The sequence below is a fragment of the Neocloeon triangulifer genome, unplaced genomic scaffold (genome assembly GCF_031216515.1).
Source record: "Neocloeon triangulifer isolate White Clay Creek 2 clone unplaced genomic scaffold, ASM3121651v1 ptg000008l, whole genome shotgun sequence".
NCBI lineage: Eukaryota > Metazoa > Arthropoda > Insecta > Ephemeroptera > Baetidae > Neocloeon > Neocloeon triangulifer.
In genome coordinates, this window is record NW_026775550.1 from 66,297 (window position 1) to 88,466 (window position 22,170).

Here is a 22,170-nt window from a genome sequence, read left to right on the forward strand (position 1 = left end):
ATTTATTAAATTTATTTCAATGGGTTTGAAGAATGGTGATTTGAATTTAAAATTCGGCTTTTCATCGGTGGGTTTTTGTGAGTGATCACCATAAATCAACTCTCGATCCTGAACTTTTACTACAAAAAAAAAAAATGTTTGAAGAAGTTCATTGACTACTTATACAATTTATAGTTTTCTTCGTTTTCTTTACATGTAAATATTTAAACAGTAATAATAACAATTTTATCAAACTATTAATTAGATAAATATTTAATTACACGCACAGCCCTTCATTTAGGAAAGTCCTCTTAAAACTAATAATCATCTTAAAATTTAAAATTTTTAACTTTTTTTTTTTAATAAAGTATATTTATTTGAAAAGAAAATTACAAGTCCGGCCAACTCCAATCGGAGTTATCGGCCGGTGCTTATGCGACTAAAGCGCAAGGCTGAAAGCCAAGCACTTCAGCTCTATTCACATATTTTTACATGCGAGTTTTTACAAAAATAATATTTTATGAATAAATTACAACAGCGAAAGAAACAATTTTTTAATTTGAAATTTGACATCATTTTTAGAGCGCAGATTTTTTAGATTTTGTGGCAAAACATTCCACAATCTCGGATAGATATATTCAAATGTGCGATCGGTGAATTTATTTACACTCGGTGGCATAATGAGCGGTTCAAGTCGAGACATTCGCGTTTCATACTGGTGGATTCTTGGCACGCCACGGTTCTCGTCAAAATATTTCAGACAATGTACATTCAATTCATATATTTTATCAACTGGCAATATGTTCCAAAATTTAAACAAGTTTTCAATCGATTGTTTTTGCTTGCGAGTGCACATTTTATACAAAACTCGTTCTTGTAACTGTCGCAGAGAAGTTAAATTGGCGGAACCCCATGCGGGAATTCCATAGTTCAGATACGAGTGTGCGAGTGAGAAATACATAACTCTGCGTGTAGAATGATTGAGGTGCGCTTTTATAAAATTGAACTCTCGAATAATATTTCTCAACTTGCTGGAAATGTGTTGCAGATGGTATTTCCACGAAAAATCTTGGTCCAAGTGCAGACCAAGATATTTAGTTTTTTCAACTTGCGTTAAAGCTCCACATTTACAGCCGATCGAAAAATTATGCAAACATGTGTACTCGTGGCAAGTAATTTTTAATTTGTTCTCAAGTCTAATATTTGGGCTGCAAAAGTGCAAACTAACAGTTTTTTTCTCATTTATCATCAAACCATTATCATGACACCATTCAGTTATAATATTAAACTCAGATTGAATCACATCATGACAAATAGCAAAATTTTCATGGGCAAATAAAATAACTATGTCGTCAGCAAAAACAAAAATTACACATCTTTTCAATAGCGGGACGAGATCATTAATAAACAATAGGAACAAAATAACTCATTTTTATTTTAAATATTATACGAGATGATGTGAAAATAACGCATATTCAACTTTTGGCATTTGCAAAATAAATTTATGCAAATCTTCATTCAAGTGAAATTAATCATCCCCTAAGACCATCAAGTTTGACGATGAGGAAATTTCTTGGCCAAACATTATAATTGCATGGAGAATCTCGTTATAGTTTTTGAGAGAGCGGTTCTGCGATGATTTCTTAAGTGGTCGTTTGCGAAAGCGGGCGGAAGTAATGAGAACTGCTCGCAACATGATTATTAGCCTGGTGGAAACGACAGCATATTGTCCGCGCGGATCTTTCTTTCTCTGCAACTGGAGTCCTTTAATAACAACATCTCGAGAGAGTCGACAGTCGTTTGGCCGCGGCCCAAAACGAAAACAGGCCCACATGAGCACGGGGACTCTCGCGATAAGAATTAAGGGAAAAGAGAGGACAAGAGATAAATCAGTCGGCTCACAATGAAATAGTACGGATTGGCTAAATAAGCAGGAAAAATATATAAGTTGGGAGAGGCTTTCGCTTTTATTGTTATTGCAAACGACTTATTTGCTCTCGATCTTATTTCGAGAGGCACTCGGGCTGACGAGCCGAAGTTTGCCTCATTTGCTTGAGTGTGTGTTTCGACTAATTGCAGCAGACGCGATGATATTGATTATCGGCAGCTCTCGTCTCATCTCTCACGAAATGAAGATGAAAACCTCTCGAAGAGCCGCGGTTTTGCTGCCAAGGGTCTTTTTTCATGCTCAAAAGTGCTGCTTATTATTCAGAGGGTGGCGTTTTATCCAAGGAGCGTGGGTAATTATTTGGCCAATTTGGAATGGGGCGATGCGGATTTTTGGTTGAACTGTAATTGGGCTCTGATTTTCCATTTTTTAATTTTTTCACTTCTATTTATTCATTTTTTAAAGAAAATATTCAAAATAAAAGCATAAGTAAATTTTCCCTGTGTGAAAACACTAAATATTTCTTTGTGAACACAAAATGTAAATAATTGAACAGAAAGCTTCTGGAATAGGTTTGCTTTTCACATGCGTAAACTATAATTAATTTATTTAAAATAATTAAATCTGGACTAATTCTAAAAAAATTAAGAGAAAAAAATTCATAAAATCCAACTTGAGCGTCAGTTTTTAATTCCAATAATTTTTCCATTTACTTTTGCTGTCTTTTTTTTCTAATTTTTTTTGCGCTTAAAAGAAGACAAAAATCATGAAATGAAAAGTCGACTTCAAGCAAGCTGAGTGGATGGGATGATCATAAACCGTAGGGCGAATCAGAAAAGATGGAACCGACGAATATATACGAACAAGTAAAAGTTGCCCCATCAAATAACTTTCGGATTCAGTTCATCTTTCTGTTACACACACGCAGCCCTTATTTGAACATAAAAAGCACTCTGTTTACGACATGTAACGTAATAAAAGATCAGGAGGCAGCGTGAATACGCGTCTTTCTTACACTTTCTTGCCCTCGTTGCAACCTGCAGCCGTGCCAAGTTCTGAAAGAAAGAGAAAAAAAATGCCAATCGAGACGGACAAAAGTTTCGTCGATATTTCATATATTTTTGAGCGCCTAACAAAGGAATTCTGGAATTTTGAAAATAATATATTAATTCTAATTCTTTACTGACAACGAGATGAAAATGGTGATTAAGTAATCACTCTTATTGAGATTAACTTCCCTCAAGGCTCAAATTCTATGTGCGGGGAAATGTGAAAATTTGATGTGAACTATAAGTGCTAATTTGCATGTCCAATTTTGAATTAAATCGTAAAATTTCACGTTCTTTCTCATTCAATAATATAAATTATTACTTTGGAAAATAATTGTCATATAACTGAGTAAGAAATATTCAATTTTTGTTCAATATTTAACAAAAAATTTTCAAACAAAAACTTCTAATTGAAATTGTTACAACTTTTAATAAATCCCTCTCCAATTCCTTTCTTTTATTTCCCTGAAGAGAAGTGAATGTTTACAGTTGCAACGATTAATGTATATAATAGGGTGCATTCGCACCCACACACCTGCCTCCGTCCTCGTAACTCAACAAGCACCGAGATGGAGAAAAAGCAAATGCCTTTTTATAAAATGTCTCTGCACGGATGCTAATATTGAGCAAAAGATGAGCGTGTGTGAGTCGTTGTGGAGGAGCACAATGAAAGCGCCTAGTGTAATTGCGCACCGGGGTGGCTCGACCTACATATCGCGCACAAACAACCGGCGGCTGCGAGAGGTGAGCGGCCAGGGTGACTCAGTCAGCTTTGCATTCAGATGAGCCGCGGCTGAATTACTAGCTCCGAGCTAATACCTTTGCTCCAACACGGATTAGAGCAAAAATATGTGACAGAGCAAGAAAAATAAATGTGAAATCGTGCAATCAAACCTCTCTTTTGCTTAAATTTATTTTGTTGCAGAAAAGATCCAATTTAAATTTTAAGAAAGGCTCTGTTCAAATTGAGGTAGAATCAAATTTACTTAAAAAAATAAGATAATAATCGGAATTAATAAATTTTTAGAACGAATTCAACTGTTTTCTTAGAAGATTCTTAAAACGTTTTTATCATTTTCTGACACAAGAGTAATTTTTTTTTATTAACTCGCTTAATCAATTGATATAAAGTCAATTTTCTTATAAATCTTAAAATTCAAGGGGTAAAATTATCCGGCAAAGAAACGTTGTTCTTATCAGTCATTATTTGACATCGCCAAAAAAGATTTTTCAAAACCAAATTATCAATTTTAAGTTTGCAATCGGATTTTATATGAAACTATAAATTCGTGATTGGGAAGCATTCTAAAAAAGTCGAACTTTTCACTTAGGTTTTCTATCAAATAGTTCATTGCCTATTCCTAATTATCCGAATATTCATTGAAAACCGATTAATTATTATAAATTATAAATTTTTATTTTAATAAAAGGATTTTGGATTTTATAAAATTGACACATTTTCACAATAATTTTATATTATTATCTATAACAAAAGGTAGCCAATAAGAGGAAAAAAATAATATTTAATGTCGTTTAGTTAAAATTTATACATCATTTAGGCTGCGTATTTGTTTTGTGTTGTTTGTGTTTATTTAGGCGGCTGCTGGAGTGGTTGCGGCTTCAGTAGTCGCAATAGTCGCATCTGCTGCGGTCACGGTCACTTTAGTCAATGCGTCAACTTTTGCTTGTAATTCACCCAATTTACTTTCGTAAACGGACATCACTTTTTTTAGGAAAAGGTTTGTTCAGTTTGGTGTTTGAATTAAAAAATATTATTATTGATAACTTACTGTTCTTCACGAAACTGCAGACGTCGCTGTTTGTGCATGTCTTTTTTGGATCGACATCTTTAGGGTTGTCTTCTTTAGGCTTTTTTGTTGTCGAAGTTGTAGTTGTTTTTTTAGTATCTTTGCCACTGTCTTTAGAATCTTTGGCAGCCTGCACTTCAAAATTGTTGTTTTCGTTATTATTATTATTATTATTATTATTATTATGGTTCGATCGTCGAGCACTTCCAACTGCCAAAACGGACAAACCGATGAGAAGCAAGGTGCACAATCTAAAATTATTTTAAATATATAAATCATGGGACTATTTTAGATATACTTAGAAATTAAATTCTCAACAAACCTCAAATTCATGATGGAAGACGTTTGGATTGGTAAGCTTCTGACTAACAATAATTCAAAGAGACTGGATGTGAACTCATCTCGGTTTGAATAGTTCTCGCTTTATATATAATTCCCATTATCAAAATATACGTGCTTTCCATAGTATGAAATTCCAATTTTCTAGAGCGTGAATATAAACATGAAAGTAATGCATTATTTTATTATAAAAGACACGCACACTCTTGTTGACAAGTACTTCTATTTTTATGTGGTCTCTATAAATTATATTTTTACATCTTTTTTTTTTATTTCTGGAAATTTGTTCTGTATTGATTTCCTGTCAATATTCCGCTCATCAAATACATCATACGCTTCAAAGGCTGCAGCTCGCGGCAGAATATACGGACGATGCAATTATCTGAAATTCGTCGCATCAGCACATAATTATCTGTTTTACACGCTCCAAGTGCATCTCGATATGCATAATATAAGCCTTAATGCAAATCTCGGCCAAATGCTAATAGGCACGATCCACAAGCGCGCCAACCATGCATTGACACAATTTTCAAACCAAACCACAATTACGTCAAAATTGCATTCGCTTCACAGCGGCATTGATTATTTATGGGTGCATAATTGCTGATGTACGATAATTATACGCAGAATTGTACAATTTCCAAATTAATTTTCACATTTGGTGATTTATCATAAAAATAATTAGATAAGAAATGAAAACGTAGTATTGGGGCACTTTTTATTTAGCTTCGAACATTAATTTTTCTTTAATTCAAATTTTAAAATTTATTTCCAGTAATCTGAAGAGAAGAAGAAGAAAACTGTGGAGATTACATTCTATGTACATGAAATAGTGCTAATAGTAATAGATATTTATATACCTCATAAAAAATGAAGCAAAACTTTCAATGTGGATATAAATTGAAACTTAATTTTACAATATAAAACATCCCCTTTGTTTTAAAAAAAATTCTTGCTCCTTATAAAGCCGTTTTGTCAAAAAATTTCTTATATAATTTTTATTTTCAAATGTGTAGATCACGGGCAATAACTAAAAATGAAAACTCAAATATTATCAAAATATTTTACATTCAAATATATATTTTTAATTCTATGTGCCAATTTTGTTAAATATAAACATTTTATTGACTTACGCTTTTACATTAAATTTTAAATTTTTCGGTCACAAAATTTGATGCGAGTCGTTCTGGTTTCCAACGCAATCTAAAATTTACAAAATGAGCAAGCGCGCCTGTAGGAGTCTCAGCTGCATACACGCGTTAATAATGTATCGTTTTTTTTCACTGTCGGGTGGCTCGTTGCCGTTGAACTAAATTAAAACAAACGGGCAGAAAAGTCTAATTTAGCACCTTTTTTTCGTTATAAATAAAATTTCAATTTCGGTCAAATTTTTTGCTTTTGACGGCGGCACGCTGCTTTTTATTATTATATTTATCTATGCAACAGCTACTTTTTATGCGGTCCAATTCATGCTGGGCGATAAGCCTCTTTCCACGCAGCTGCAAAATAAAAATACACATCACAAAAAGAGCGCGAGCCGCATTATCATTTTGCCGCCGGTTGCAGAGCAGATAAAATGCTTTCCAGGGCAAAATGTTCTCCATCGGGATGTTAAACAAAATTGATTTGTGCCACAAAACTGAATTAATAATGAATTCTTGTTTTTTTTTTTCAATTTTTTTTTTGCAACCCACAATCAGTGGCATAATTCCTTCGTTACGAAGTGTGAAAAATGAATATGGGTAGTGCGAATAAAGGAGATGCATTTTTGGATCGCGGCGCCGCAAAAAGTGATTCATCTGGGGCGATGTCAGGCGATGCTAGGCTGACGAATTAATCTTCTAGCGACCCCAACTGACTAATGATGCTGCATCTTTCTTTCCGTCAGAATATAAAAGAGCCACTTCTTGCACTTTTGCTGGCCACTTTTCCTCCCACGATCAGACTTTGCGAACGATCACTCATTTGACGTTCAACATGCTGAAATTATTTATCAATAAAATATCGAAAATGTAAGATAAAGAAAACAGAATTTGAAGATGGATTTTTCTTGATTGCGTTAGTAGTGATACGGCGTAATTTAATTTGTATTTTTTAATCCATCTGAAGGCTCAATCTGACAATGATTAATACTATGTTATTCTCTCATATCGACAGCGCATCATCATATCATAATTTGTTATTTATTTATGATAAAATATCTAATGATCTTTTTATATAATTTTTACGTTTTATTGACTTAATTGCAGATACATAGAATGTCTCTTGCTTTATTAGTTTTTGCCAGCACTAATTAAAAATTTAATGTCTGTAAAATAAAAATAATAAAATTTTTAAATTAATTGTATGGAAAAACTTTTGATTTAAAAACCTTTAAATAAAATGTTCATAATCTTAACGTTGATTATTTTTTTATTCAATACAATTTAAAATTTACAATCAAAATCTGAAATTCCCCAAACCCAACCTATCCACATCCTTTTTAAAATCTTTTCTCCACTTTTATCCCTCTCTTTTTTAGTTTTCAGCTTGTCATCATCGCGTGGACCAAAATAAGGATATGCAAGCAAAATACTTTAATAAAGTTGAACCCAAAAATTAAAAAAAAAAAAAAAAAAAATGAATTTGTTGTGCCTTCCAGTGCCTTCTGCATCACTAATAAAGGGCACCGGCCGACAAGACTTTGTCTTGGCCTGACCCTAAGAAAATAATAATAATAATAATAATAATTATAATTAATGCAAACACATTAAATTTGATTTAATGCGACTTAATTAAAGCTAATTTACTTCAATTTTGAGCCAGAAACGACAGCTTTATACGAAAATAAATTTTCCACAGTCTATCTATGATGTTTGAATTACATTCCTCAAAGACAATATTAGTTTCCCGGTTGTACAAAATGAAACATGATAGCCGATACAGTTTCCTTTGAAAGCCGCTTTATTTATTTCTGCAAAGAGCAAAGAACCGTGTGCGTCTCTTTTGTCTCAAAGGCTGCTAGAAATTGAGTTTGTCAGTCGTGTTCCATCTTTCGAGCACATTTCTGTAAAGCATCTCGGCGTAATCCAATTTGGCTTGCGCTCCGGCGTCGGTTTGCTCTGCATCTTTGTCGACGCCCGGCCGCTCTAATTGTGCCAATTTCTCTCCGGCGAGCTGCTGCCGTTTCGCGCGCCTGTCAATCTCCTCCTCGACGATCTCCGTCTGTCTTCCTCTCATTTTCGCGTGCATGTCAATCTTGGCACGTACGTCGAGCGCCGCGTACTCCTCCTCGCTGGACACAAAACTCGCCAGGCCGACTTCCTCCAGCACTTGGACCGACACGGGCCTCGAAATCCACTCGAACTTTCGTTCCAGACGCAGCGTTTCGTCAGCATTCGCAAACTCCTTCTGCACTTCGCCAAACTGCAGGTCAGGGTCTTCGAACCGACTCTTGACCTTCCACTCAGCAATGATTTCGTCCAGGGTGGGAAGGGCAAAGTCCCTGTTTCGCCGGTGCCAAGTGGCCTCGTCCGTTTTGAATTTGAGTCGGAGAAACTCGAGGTTGTACGTTTTTCCGAGAAAATTGTACTTGGGTGGAAAGTACGGATCAGGGACGACCTTTGGTCTAGGTCGGTACAGACTCTTCAAAGGTGGCTCAGGTTCGATGCCGAGGACGTAGTTGGCCTTTTGGTTTTTCAACTCGATCTCGTACTGGACGATTTCGGCCTCTTTTTCTCCGATCTGTTTGTGTTTTTCTAAAACTCTTCGGGCGGCTTCTTGCTTTTTCTGCTTCAGGGTCTCACAGGCCGCCACCCTGGCCTTCCGAAGTTCCTCCAGTCGCAGGCCGGCCATGTGAGTGCGGAAGTCGAATCCCAATTCGGCCGTTTCTTGCTTCGCCTTCAACTGGAGGGCTTTCTTTTCCTGCACCTGCCTGATGTGCTCGTCGTCGTTCTTGCTTGACCTCGACCTGACTGACCTTTGGCCTTTCCTCAGGGCGGACGACTCTTTCTGCTTGAGGTCGTGCAGCAGTTGGCTCTGCCGCTGTTTTTCCAGCTGCTGTTTTCGCCACACCACCAGTTTTGCGTGCTCGACTTTGGCCCTTCGCTTATTTTCCGAATTGTCGCCAGCGGCGGTTGGGTCTTCGCACGGCCGGCGGTGCAGGTAGTCGACCCTTTCCTCGTGTCGCAGATCCTGCAAGTGCTGCTTCCGCTCGCGAACCTCCCTGGCGTGCTCCTCTTGTTCCCGGAAGTGGCACTTCTCGGCGGAAAATACTCGGCGCCTTCTTATCACCTCCTTAGGGCATTGCGTCTTTGTGCAAGCGAACTGAAAAAAAACACGAATTTTAAAATTTTTCAAGAGAATTTGTGATATATCTTACCATTTTGAAAGCGAGAGACTTTTCTTCGTTCAATTTTGGGCATCAGTTTTCTTGTTGAAGATTAAGCAACAATGTGAAATAAAAGCGTTTGTTGAGGAAAGTAATTTGTTGTTTCCAAGAATGGATTTTTTTTACACACATGTACTTTTCTTATTTTGAAGTTTATTTTTAAAAACAATTTAATGCTGATCATTAGATGTGTTAGAAATTGATATTAAATTTGAAATAAATAAACTCTGCAAAAAAGATTTTGCCCAAAGTATTGAATTTTACATTCACTAATAGATTTTATTTAAATAGACTGTAAATACAGGACAAATTAATAAAGAATAACTCATAAATTTGTCTTTATTTATTTATTTATTATAAATTGTTATATTTATTTTTCTCTATATATATTCAAAAAATATTATAATACAAAACAAAGTCAGAATAAAAACATTTTAAAATAAATTTACTTACATTAATTGAAAAATCTATTAAATTGTGATTACAAAACTATAATTACCTTAAAAATAATTTTACTTGCACTGACTATTGTATATTATGCAACCACATAGTCTTAATTATTGTAGTTAATTCAAATTCAAAAAGTCCATAGTTTTGGAATTAATAATAAAACAATTTTGGACATGTTAACTTTATTGTAACTAGCGTCAATAGTCAATTAATTTTAATCTGATTTTTCGTCAATTTTTGTCGGAAAAATATTTACAAATGATTGGTTTTAATTTATTTTCATTTGAATATGCAAACTCTACATCAAATACAAATATTTGAAAATACATTTACCTTCTCTTTTTCTAATGAAACGTGAAAAGGCAATTCCTTTGTAAAAAAAACTATCTCCCAAAAAATTGCATTGATTGAATTAACCGGATTTTTCCTCTCTTGTATGCTTCAGGTGGTCGACGGAGCGCAATGATGCACAACAAGCGAGTAACTGTGGACGTGGAGAGCTACTCAAGCGAAGACATGGCGGCGCACCACCATCACCACCACAACCATCACCAGCACCATGGGTCGCCACCTTTATCGCCTTCCCTTTCGCCATCGCCGCCTCTGCCTCCCACTCGATGGACGGCCCTAATGCAAGCTCGGAAAAACCGACAGGTACATTAAAATTATTGAATTTTGCAAACTCTACGCCAGAATTTACATTAAATTGAGTCGAACGTTTTCCGCCCCCCAGTGAGAATGTTTAGCACCCGCAAACCACTTTTGCCACCCGCGTCGCATTCAAAAGCGAAACTTTCACTCTAGTCGGGGGTTTCGGCGTCATTAAAAGAGAATCTCTGTTTTCAAAGGAGCGCATCCGAGAGGCGAACTCGGCGCTGTCGTTCTCCGAGTCGGGCGACTCTTGTCCTCACTGCCGGTGCGGCAGGTACTCGAAACTGAACCGGCACAACAGCACCCATAGCAACCACAGCGCGAGCACCACCCTCAACAGCTACAGCACCTCGCACAGGGGTAAGTCACTTTTAACCACAATGCGGGGCGCTCCCTTGCAAATGTCGAGCGCACGTGGCCCCGCTGCCGAGAGTCAAAGTGAGGCAATCAACCGATCCCGCCGCCGCACAGACCTTTTCTCCGCCACCCGTAACATTCATAACACACTTCTGCTCTCACGCAGAAGTGAGAGAGAACAATCAAAATCGGGACGACGACGAGGGCTCAAATTGCGGCTTGGGTGAGAGAGTTGGAGCGCGGTCAGGCGGTCCAACTTTGGCAAACCTACAAAAGCAGATAGCTTTAAAAGCAATTTTTTTTTAAATATTATTTACCTTTTAAATTTTTGTAATTATATTACATTTCCCCGATCGAGCGCTCACAGAGCATCAGTTCAACTCGAGCTCTCCTCGGTTTCATCGCAAGAATTTCTAAAATTGAACAACGATAGTCGCATACATACACTGTCCGATGAACTCAACGCAAACGCAATAATTAATGAACGCTGCGCAGTATAAAATATAATTCTATTTACATTATATTATATATAAAAACATAATAATTTTTTAAAAAATTTTTGCCTAAACTTTTTTTTATAATTTTAAGGAATGATATTTTTTTTATTGTAAAAAAGTATTAACAAAACTTGAGATTCTTGGGAATCTTGCTATTTTAGTCTCACAGATTGAATGTGGAAAACAATATTTCATTTTATTAATTATTCTTTCCACATTGCTTCATTTCAAGGCATCATGTTTTAAATAGTAATGGGTTTGGTTCAAGATCGTTCAAGTTGAAGTTAATATTTAGCATAGTGCATAACAATTATTATTAATTAAGATCTTTTTTAATTTTATAAAGAAGAAATCTATAAATCATCTTTCTGCTGTAAAGCTTTTAAAAATATGTTGATGGCAGCTGGCAGCTCATGATATAGTCAGCTATATATGTACTTGAAACTATAAAATTGGGTAATACTCACAATCAGCTGAAAATATTTATTTAAATATAATATTTTGAATCAGATATAAAGACTAACAAAAAATAATTAATAAAAATTATAAAATTATTTTAATAAGCTTGTGATCAATTGAATTCAATGTTAAACAAATCAGGGCCCTATTGTTCCTGATTGTTCTTGTAAAATCGTTTTAAACCAATTTAAAGCTTTGACGCGAATATACATATCAACCATTACCAAAAACAATGTTTATTTTGTTAATTTACTAGCAATTTATCAAAAACGAAAGGTTGTTTTCAAGAAGTTCTTCTTGGTTGTTTTGAAGAAATTCCACACAACAATCATTCATTGGTTTTATTCTTGTTGATCTTTTGTTACTTTTTCTTCTTAAGCTCCTCACAAACAAAAGATTATATTAAAAAAAGATTCTTTTTAAATATTCCTCCGAGAAACTGAATGGAAGTAGTTAAGTAAAAACAATCAATATTTGAATCAATTCAAACAAACTTTCCCAATTGAATACCGTTTGTTGTAAACATTGACAAAAAGCAGGTAATTCCGACCAAAAGAATTTCCACTCGAGGGCACTTTTCAGAAGTGCGTTTTCAATTTCTTCGCAACGAGCGCAGAGGATATTTCTTTATTTTGCTGCGAGACAATGAGAAATTCACGGCAGGTGCTTTTGCTTTTTAAACTCGATTTATTATTCGCAAAGTTCTCCTCGCGAGCACGGGGGACATAAATTCGAAATGAAAGAGAAAAAGCGCACCTTTCTCTGCCATCTGCGGCCCCACGAAAGGTGAGAGGAGCAGAAAAAGTACAAGAGGATGCACAATTTCCCATTCTACATTATTTGGCGATTCTTTGCGAGGAAGAAAGCAAGTCAAGCAAAATATAAACCGGAGAGGAAAATCGACTGCTGGGTCGTTTTTGCGCCGTTACACGTGCCTGCACGATATTCGCGCGTTTTTATTGGCCGAGTGGCAGTAAGAAAAGTTTTGCTGCAAACTAAGTGGACTCGCACTCGGCGAGCACGAACCGAGAAAGAATAAATGGACGGACGCTTTTGTTTTCGCCGAGACTTGACAAAAGAACAACTTTTTTTATTGTAACGCCCCAAGTAATTAACATAATGAAATAAGTTTTGCGAAATGATCGCACCAATTTCAGAAGTTTCCGAATTTCAAACTGGAGAAATTGATGAATAAAATTTCATGGAAAGCGATCAGCCGAGAAGACGGAACCATATAATGGCTTCGTTTGAAAAGGAAGGCGCTTTGGGAGAGCTCCAAATTTTATTACAAAGGTAATCGACGGGGAAACGCCCCTTACACTTTCAGCCGATTTTTTCACGCTCGGTTCCAAATTCCGGCTCATGTCACCGGAAATAAATTAGCCGCCCTTTTAACCAGCCAAATTGGCTTCGATTGGGCACACGAGGCCCTTTAATTCGCTGCCGTTTCACCTTATGCTTTTGGCTTATTCATTTCAAGATTCTTTCCCCTTGGGAAATATATAGAGCAGGCGACTTATTTCATAGAAATTAGGGATTTTACACGGTAATTATTTTACGATCAATTTTTTTAGCTTTGTTTACAATTAAAGGAAAGTATTGCATAAAAAGCTATTTCCCTAAAAATTGGTGATTTATTAATATAATTATTATTTACATTGTTTCCAAATTGTAACAAATACATTGTTTTGCATTCAATTATTTGAAAACAGAGGAATTGTTGAACAAAACGGCAAACGGCACAAAAGAATTTTGCTGAAACTTCCAAGATCGAAAGGACCCTATCCATCGCAGTTAGCCTCTTATCTAAGAATTAAGAAAATTTTAACTTAATTAAAAATAGGCGATTAAATATGATTGTAATTTTTAAACTTTGTTTTGAGGAAAAATAAATAAAATTTTAGATTTTATAAATATTTATTATTTTTAAAATAGCTGAGACCAATTTGAATTATTTTTTATCCATTAGAACAATTTATTATTTTTCCATCAAAAAATGATCCCCGATTTTTTTCCCTATCCCTTAACTTACCAATATCTCTATGCTATAGAAAATGGGGTAGATGTTCAGCAGTAAAGAGCGAATTGCTGCAACCGGGAAGACACATCCGGCGTGCAGGTTGCCTACCCTAAAATCCTCTCTAACACGCACCACGGCTCGTCCCGGGCAGGAAGAGTTTAATAAAACATGAGGGCACCTTTTTCCCAGTAAGCTCTCCTTTTATACACACCAAGGGAAAATATCGCTCGAGCGAGAACGCATCGATTTCAGGTGCCAGATTTTTATCCCCCCTCGAATATGCACTGGATATCGAAAACGTAGGCAACCCTCTTGACCGAATGAAGGTCTCTTATCGCATAACAGCTGCAACATGTGCAACTCGATTTCGGTTTTTATCACCCACGAGTGCAGATTGACGTGTCACCCCTTCTGCACGCGAGGCACTTTTTCGCCTTTTCCCTTATCTCTGTGTGGCAAAAGTGACAAGCAACAAACCGACTGGGCGAAATTACACATCTCCGCGTTGACCTCAACTGACGCTTTCCACATTCGGTCTGTCAATACTTTGTGTTTCGTAATCGAATTGCTTCATCTCCCACCTTTCCCTCTGAAACTTTTCTTTTTTTCCGTCGTAACCACGAGGGCGTGCAAGTGGAAAGTGGGCCACATCATCTCTAGCAAAGTTACACATACGTCGTCAGTCATTCGGTGAACAGTGTGCATTAGCGGAATGAACCACACGCATCCGAAGCTCCGTCTGGTTAATCTTGTTCATTTTCATCAAGCAAGACTCTGGAAATGATCGAATTGATGTCTTGAAATTTTCGCAGGGAAAACATTTTCCTCCTTGCAACGTTATACAAAAGACGCTCACTGAAAGTTATACCCAACTTGATCAGCCACTTGATCTAAAATTATTAAATGGGTTTTAGCACAAAACTTCGCAAATACTTATCAATATTATAAATAAAGAGAAGCATTTTTATGTTCAAAAAATTATAAAAGTCGAAAATACGTTTCAAAACTCATCATCAGGTAAAAAAATTAATTAATTGACCTTCAAATTTCAAAACATTGTCTACATTAAGATTTCAAAATGTCATTTTTTTTAATGTGAGATGTGAGATATTGATTAATATAAATAAAACATTGTTTGTGCAATCTTTTATAAACCGAGAATTTTAGGTTCATCCTGCTTTTAGATAAATTCAGTGATGATAGGTTTTTTCTGAATTTTTTTAAACCAATGTTTAGCTTTCATCTACAGAAATTTAATGAAATCATCAGTTAAACATGCCTTATTGCGGAAAATCAACTTAACTTCTGAATTTATCAACAAAGATTTGAGGCTTAAAAAATATCGTATTATCAACTGACCATCTTGAGTATAGAAATAATTAAAATAAATAAAATATATAATTTTTATTATCATCTTTTTGTGTGAAATAATTAAAGCAAATCAGATGTGAGCGTTAAATTTATATTTTAATAGAAACGCCAAATGTTTTTTGACATTAAATGCTTTTGAAAGCATGTGAGCCCTCTCTCAAATTTGAGCCTCTTCCACGCCATAATTTCACGAAAAGCAGCTTAAATTGTCAGAGTTCAAACAAAAGCCGACGAACGAGAAATTCAGTGGGGCGCTCTCTGGCTTTGTCAACAAAACCACGCCGCAACACCTAAAATCGGCGTTTGCGACACACGAGGGAAATCACTGTGAAATAATGTTTAGGCAGCAAAGCAGAAATATATTTGCCTATCTAATCCGCACCTCGAAGGGAGAAAAACCTCCACTGATGATCTGAACAATAATTATTTGTACGCGTCATTCAGGCAGGCTTTGTTGTTTTAAAGCGAAAAACATTTACAGCCGACGATAAATTTCATTAGCCGCGAGTTTAATCCTTCCTTGCACGTGTTGGTTCGCCAGCCGAAGTGGGCAAGCAAATAAATTTTATTGCCCGCTCTCGCTGTAACACCCTCTCTATTCGTGTTCGTTCATTCACGTGGGTAGAATTCTCGCGAGCAAGACAATAAAATTTGCTGAAGACAGATTTGATGTATAAATAAAACGAGGAATATAATCTACGGCGTCTGCACAGTGTTTTTTTTTCCTTCCTCTTTGCACAATTTGTTAACGTCATTCATTCAATATCAAAAAGTCGATTTAAAAGCCAAATATGTCATGGAAGTAAAGAGATCGGGCTTTTCCTCGTTGTTGTTGTTTTTTTTTTTTTTTTATGAGGAAAAGCAATAGATCTTTACTTACGTAATCATTTCTTCAAATGACAAGTTTTTTTAACAAACCTTCAATGTTCCTATTTAAATTTTAATATTTATAATAACTTTATTAAAAAAATTATCTTATATTTATAATTATAAAATTATCAACAGACATTATTTTTTTTTATTAAATGTTTAATAACATATTTTATAATTGATTTTATATCAGTTATTATGTTATTTTGCCCAAAGATTTATGTACGAAATCAATTTACATTATATTATTGAGCTCCAAATAAATTAGCTTAATATAATTATTTAAATTATATTGTCTAAATCCTGTCTTGTTTCATTAAGCATAAACGCCATTCAACAATGTTTTAAGATCTGAGATGGGAATAGCCCTATGATATGTTCAAAAGTAAGGTAAACTTCATTTATTGATAATTGTAGCAAGAGAACTGATGATAACACTGCAAATTAATATTTTACTTCTTTAATTCAATGTAAAATATAAATTTTTTGTCTCAATTAAGTTAATTATTCTCACGACCAAGAAGTTAATCAGGGATGATTGATTCAAACTTGGATTGAAAAGACGCACGCGTCTGAATTTTTACTGGCAGGAGGCGAATGAAAAATGAGCTCGCGGCTGCTTGCTTTTTGTTTCTCGCGCGCGCCGAGGAAACATTTCACGGGCGAGCAAGATTTTTTCACCAGCAGATTTTCAGCAGACACTCGTTTTTTGTCTGGGGCGGCGACGGCACTCAGCCAGTGTATTAACGGCTCGGCGAAAATTACTCTCGTGACTTGAGGCGCACAAAAGTGACAATCGTCAAGGGTGAAAAACTGTGAAAAAAAGCTCAGACGTGTACACGTGAGAAAAGCATCTTTTTGCAAGTCAAGAAGAGACACGCGGAGTTTTTAGTATGAAAAAGTCGAAATTGCTGATTTTGTTTAATATTATTTTCTTTAATTACATCTCTAAAAATTAAATGCCTGTAATTCGGATGAAAAATACGTGGGGTAAAAATTTTTAATTAAGAAGAATTACTTCCATTTTAAGAGTTTGACAAAATTTTGATTTGGTTTAAAACATCTTGACTTCATTTTATTTGTCGCTGAAATATTTTGTTTACTTATGTGTTAAGAATAAATTTCATTTCAAAGTTTGATTTAATAATTGTGTTTAAAATTTTAACTAAAGTTTTGATGAAAATCAATTCCTATATATTTAAGAAGCAATTTACATCCAATATCTTATAATTATTTCATTTCTTTAATATTTTTCATATTAAATAAAGCAACTCTAACCTTTTGAGAATACAAATGAATTTAAAATGAAAAAAAAATATTTCAAACATAATATTTAGGAATTAATTACAATATTATATTTTTAAGCCCTAATTGCTTTGAAAAAATTGAATTATAAAAAATGCATCAAAGCATCAAAACTTTATTTTTTATTTATTTTATTTATTCTTTATAGTTTTTAAACTGAAATTCACCTATTTGTATTAAATTATTAAAAGAAAAACAAAAACTTTTCGCAGCAGTGAGTTGTCATTTATTTTATTCTCATTTCCACGCTGAACCAGCTTTATTTGAAATTATTGTATCCAACAAACACAGGCGGCATTATTTTCATTATGAAACTTTAATTAGCAGAATTAGAATGTGAATGGAAGCCGGTCGTAAATTCGGGCGCGCTTTAAAGGACTTTTGAAAGAGCTGCTGCTCGTCGGCAATTTTATGCGGCCATGATTCATCCGCGTAATAGTCGAGAGAGGCGCGCATGTAAAAAGAGAGACGCCCGTGCGCCGGTAGCTTATCTAAAAGACATAACTCAGCGGCGAGGTAAAACTCTCTTTTGCCTCCTCCCGAGAGGGAAGATTATTCGACGGTGATACATCTTACCTTTCACCACTTTTATACCGCGCCTCTCGCACCCCATCCATACCCAAATGCACCAGAGCGCAGCCCAAATTGCGCTATTACCACAAATGATACGAGCGAGTGGAAAATAAAAATAACTCACTTTTACTTCCTTCAAAGACCGTTTTGTTGATGAAAGAAAATATCATTTAGATGTTTTTTAAGACTATCGTTTCGTTTTTAAAGAGGATATACTAACAAGTGAGAATGGCATATTATTGAAGCTACAGAAATTTTTTCATTCATAAAAAACAATTAATCTCAAAAAATTTTATACAAAAGTTGATGTATAGAAACTACAAAGTTAAAGCTTAGGGAAAATATGGAGGAAAATGGTTTTTTATGAAGTTTGTAATTATTAGATAACTTTTAATAGAAAGAAATATTAAAATAATAATAATGCAAGAGATTTTTTTTTTAATTTTTAAGAATTGATCATTGTTTCTGATCTGAAATCTTTCAGCTTCCTTGCTAAAAAATAGATCAAACAAATTTTAATTATTATTTTTTGGTACAATTTCAATTAAGTTCTTGATGTTTATCTGTACACATTGTTACAATTAAATTGTTGAAATCAATTTATTAAAAAAAAATTATTGGACAAAACGGCCAAGACTAGCAAGAATTTTGCTAAAACTTTCAAGATGAAAATGACCCCATCTGCCGCAGAGACATCTTTCGTGTAGAATTTCACTTTACATCACTTGAAACTTGAATTTGAAGTGTTTAAAAAATTTCACTCATAATTAATTAAAGTTTTTTTATTGGAAAAACAATTTGGCTACATTTAAAAGTTTGTAATTACTTTGATGATGCCAGATGATTTATTTCTCCCATCATCAAACGGTTGCGCAAGTTATATATGGAGACCAGATTTAACCCACACGCCAGTGGCCGGCTAATTCTCCGAAACTTGAACATAGCTCTTTAAGTATTAAGCTCGTAAATCAGTCGACCGATGATCTCCAAACCGAATCCAATAACCATAAATTCCGACGGCGCAAATCTGTGTTTGCTCGCTGCGACTCTGGATCGGTCCAGTTTTAATTAACTCTCAAAGCCATCTGGGCTCAAGTGAGTCCAAGCACCACCTTTATCATAAACCTTGGCGTGTAATTACCGGCGCGCCATATTTTGTATATATTGATTGGCTGAAATTTTACTTGAAAAAGAAGCCAAAGAATGGATGGAACGGAAAAATGATTCGCAAATAAACACACTAAATTTCTTGCAACTTTCATTCGATCCAGACAATAAAGTTTGATCGCCTCTCTTGGTTCTTTACACGTCGGAGCAAACATCAAACAGCATTTTTTTTCCAGCCGAAATATAATGTTGCTACTTCGGAAGTTTTATCTTCGACTGCAGCTCCAATCCAGCGAGAGTGCAAACAAAATAAATTGCGCGCGCCCAACTTTTTGTTTCCCTTCCTGCTGAATAAACCATAGCCAGCTTTTCCTCTCTTTTTTCGCTTTTGTTGCTGCATACGCACGTCTATATATAATTTCAATCACACAACCCGGAGCCAAGCGCGGCGAAACAAAAACGTTGGCCGGCACAAAAAGCCCCGAGGTGTTCCTCGGCAACTATTTTGATTGCTTTTGTAACAAAACGTATACGGGCTGCCTGATCTGATAGGCGGCCGTGGCTTTTGTGGACCGGCTGCAGCAATTAATTCCAAAACTCTCTTGTATTAAATCCTGCTAAATTACACGCCTTAGCCACTTAGACTCGGTCCGCAGTACTTATGACCTTTTACTAGGAGCGCCAATTATTCGGACCGAAAACAACACACACGGACACATTCGTCGCACTGGAAGCGGAGTTCAGCTTCAACCGGCGGCACAACAGCTACTTTTATTGATCCGCGCCTGTCCCACATTTGCGTTCAGGGATCAATTGACTGGGTTTAAAAATCCAGCACGACAGAAATTCAAATTTTTTTTTTATTGATTGAAAATTTATAAAATAAAAAATGTACTTTATCACTATGAAAAATGAAAATTGTGGAAAATTAATTTGAGGTCTGTAACGATTTTTAGTATTGCCTCCCAGCATTAAATGTTTTAACTGTTTGACATTTTTGATTACAATTAATAAAATGTTGGCCGTTTTCCTTAAAAATGAGTTAATATGCTAAAATTTTCATTTATTATAATACTTTGTGGACATGCAAGAATGATCAGGGAGATATTATCAATGGAAAAAATCTAAAAAATCAATTTTCTTACTTAACAATTAAATATTGAGTTTATTTTGTGCTTTTATCAAATGGAAATGGAACAATTATTTTTGTTCAAATATGAATAATATGAAGATCAAATAGAAAAAGAATACTACGAAATATAATCAAAATATATTTTTAGGATATTAAATTAATTTTGTAATTGCGGGACAAAAGATTTATTTATAATTTAAAAACTTTTGTCACATATTTGCAGGTAATTAAATGCTTTATTCTTGTTAAAATCATATACACAATGAAATGATATTAAAATAATAAAAATTTACAGTAAAGTAAAGAAATAAAGAATAATTTTCAATAATATATTTTTTAAATGTGTAAAGAAATTAAACATTTAAGTCAAATCTGTTGTTAAATCTTTTAAATTATACGTTTATTTTTTGATATGCATTTGAGAACCACAATATTACTAATTTATAAGCGATACAAATCATGTTGTTAAGCTTGAAAAACAATAATCGCCTAAATATTTTTTCCTGACAATTTCAAATTACTACTTTTGCATCGGGTAAAAAATTGTTTAATTAGCATAAGGAATAATATTTTTACGTTCTTTAGTAATCAAAAAAGAGGCAGTTTCTATCTCTTTTGACCACAATTTTGTTTTATCTGTTCCACCTTTTCTGTATATTGATGGTTCCAATGAGTGCTTTCGTAACAAATTTAAATTAGCCAATTCAATCGCGAGTACACAATTATTGTAATCATATCACAAATGAAATTGAATCACTCCAACAGAGTTTGCAGCCAATATAATTACACCGCCTACCAAAAACTCGAAATTCAATTACAATTATATTCACAGAAACAAACACTCAATCAAACAGAAATTATTTCCTCGCCAACAACTGAACCGAACAAACTTTATACCACCGGGGCTTCATTCGGCGGCAAAGTTTGTATTAATTAACGGCGACGGCAACAAGTTCGAACGAACTTGGAACGTCTTCTCAAGAGCAGTCGATTTGGATCAGAGAGAATAAATCACCTTCAAGTGAAATCTCTGTGATGCAACAACCCTTTGTGCTCTCGGCCATTGTGTGCACCTCTTGGTGAACTGCACTTCTTGCAAAAGGGGCACAGCAGAAGCTCTTTAGCGAGGCTGCGCTCTATTGATTTATATGCCCAGTGCACAACACAAAGATATATACCTCGTGTGTAAAACAGAAAGAGAAGACTTTCAGCCTTTCACAGTGAAGGGTCGCCTCATTTTTTCACAAAAACTTTAGTTAAAAACTGGCATTTTATTTTTAAGGGCAGAATTGAATAAAATTTAGCATGAAAATTTCTTTAATATTACGTAAAACATCATTCATAAAATTTCTTTCTATGTTGGGGCCAAGAAACTATCCATTTTTTATAGAGTTCAATTCTTAAAATTTGAAATGTCTCAGTTCCTGTTGAAGTTACCTTAAAAAGTTTTAGAACCAAACAAGTAATTGAATAAAATAATAGAGTTTGAACAAAATGTTTGGGTCAATACGTCAATAGTGACTTATTTTGAATTGTTTTTCCAATCAAATATCACAAAAATATTGTCCTCATAGCTAAGGGTCAATATGAACTGAAACTTGTATACCAAAAGCTGAAATTTGAAGTTTTCTGACATTTCCATAACATGACAAAACATTCAGCTATTGAATTAATTTTATGGCAGCAGCTTTTTCCCAGTCATTTTATTTTTAAATTTTCTGTCATTATATTACTGGTTTTTCCTACAAATGTGGGACTCCAGCGAAAAAAAAGGAGACAGGAGGTGCACCATAATACCCAGCTGCGAGACACAAAAGGAAAGAAACGCACGTTGCACACACACACGCACGCGGAAGGGAACAGGGATTTTCTCTGTGTATATCTTTTTCCGTTCTGGCTTTTTCCCTACACGGCCCGCGAAATGGAATAAATTATGTGCTCGTTTC

General features: G+C 34.9%; 2 protein-coding genes across 4 annotated transcripts in view; one reads left to right on the forward strand and one right to left on the reverse strand.

Moving 5' to 3' along the window:
* LOC132194852 (monocarboxylate transporter 2-like) overlaps positions 1-22,170 on the forward strand; it is a 108,971-nt gene that overhangs the window by 48,399 nt on the left and 38,402 nt on the right. For all 3 annotated transcript variants that reach the window (XM_059616409.1, XM_059616410.1, XM_059616411.1), the window contains 2 exons: positions 10,328-10,536; positions 10,731-10,893. In XM_059616409.1, coding sequence (XP_059472392.1) covers positions 10,328-10,536; positions 10,731-10,893 — 372 coding nt within the window. The remainder of the gene's footprint in view (positions 1-10,327; positions 10,537-10,730; positions 10,894-22,170) is intronic.
* Positions 4,307-5,139, reverse strand: LOC132194792 (nitric oxide synthase-interacting protein homolog). The gene is made up of 3 exons (XM_059616290.1): positions 5,047-5,139; positions 4,707-4,975; positions 4,307-4,639 (listed from the first exon to the last, which is right to left on the reverse strand). Exons 1-3 carry the CDS (start codon positions 5,055-5,057, stop codon positions 4,509-4,511), a joined length of 411 nt encoding a protein of 136 aa, XP_059472273.1. The 5' UTR covers positions 5,058-5,139; the 3' UTR covers positions 4,307-4,508.

What these genes read in the sequence shown, in the direction of transcription:
- LOC132194792 (XM_059616290.1), bottom strand. An exon ending in CTGCAGTTTCGTGAAGAACA is followed by an intron (nt 4,640 to 4,706) that starts GTAAGTTATCAA and finishes TCCTAAAAAAAG; the next exon opens with TGATGTCCGTTTACGAAAGT.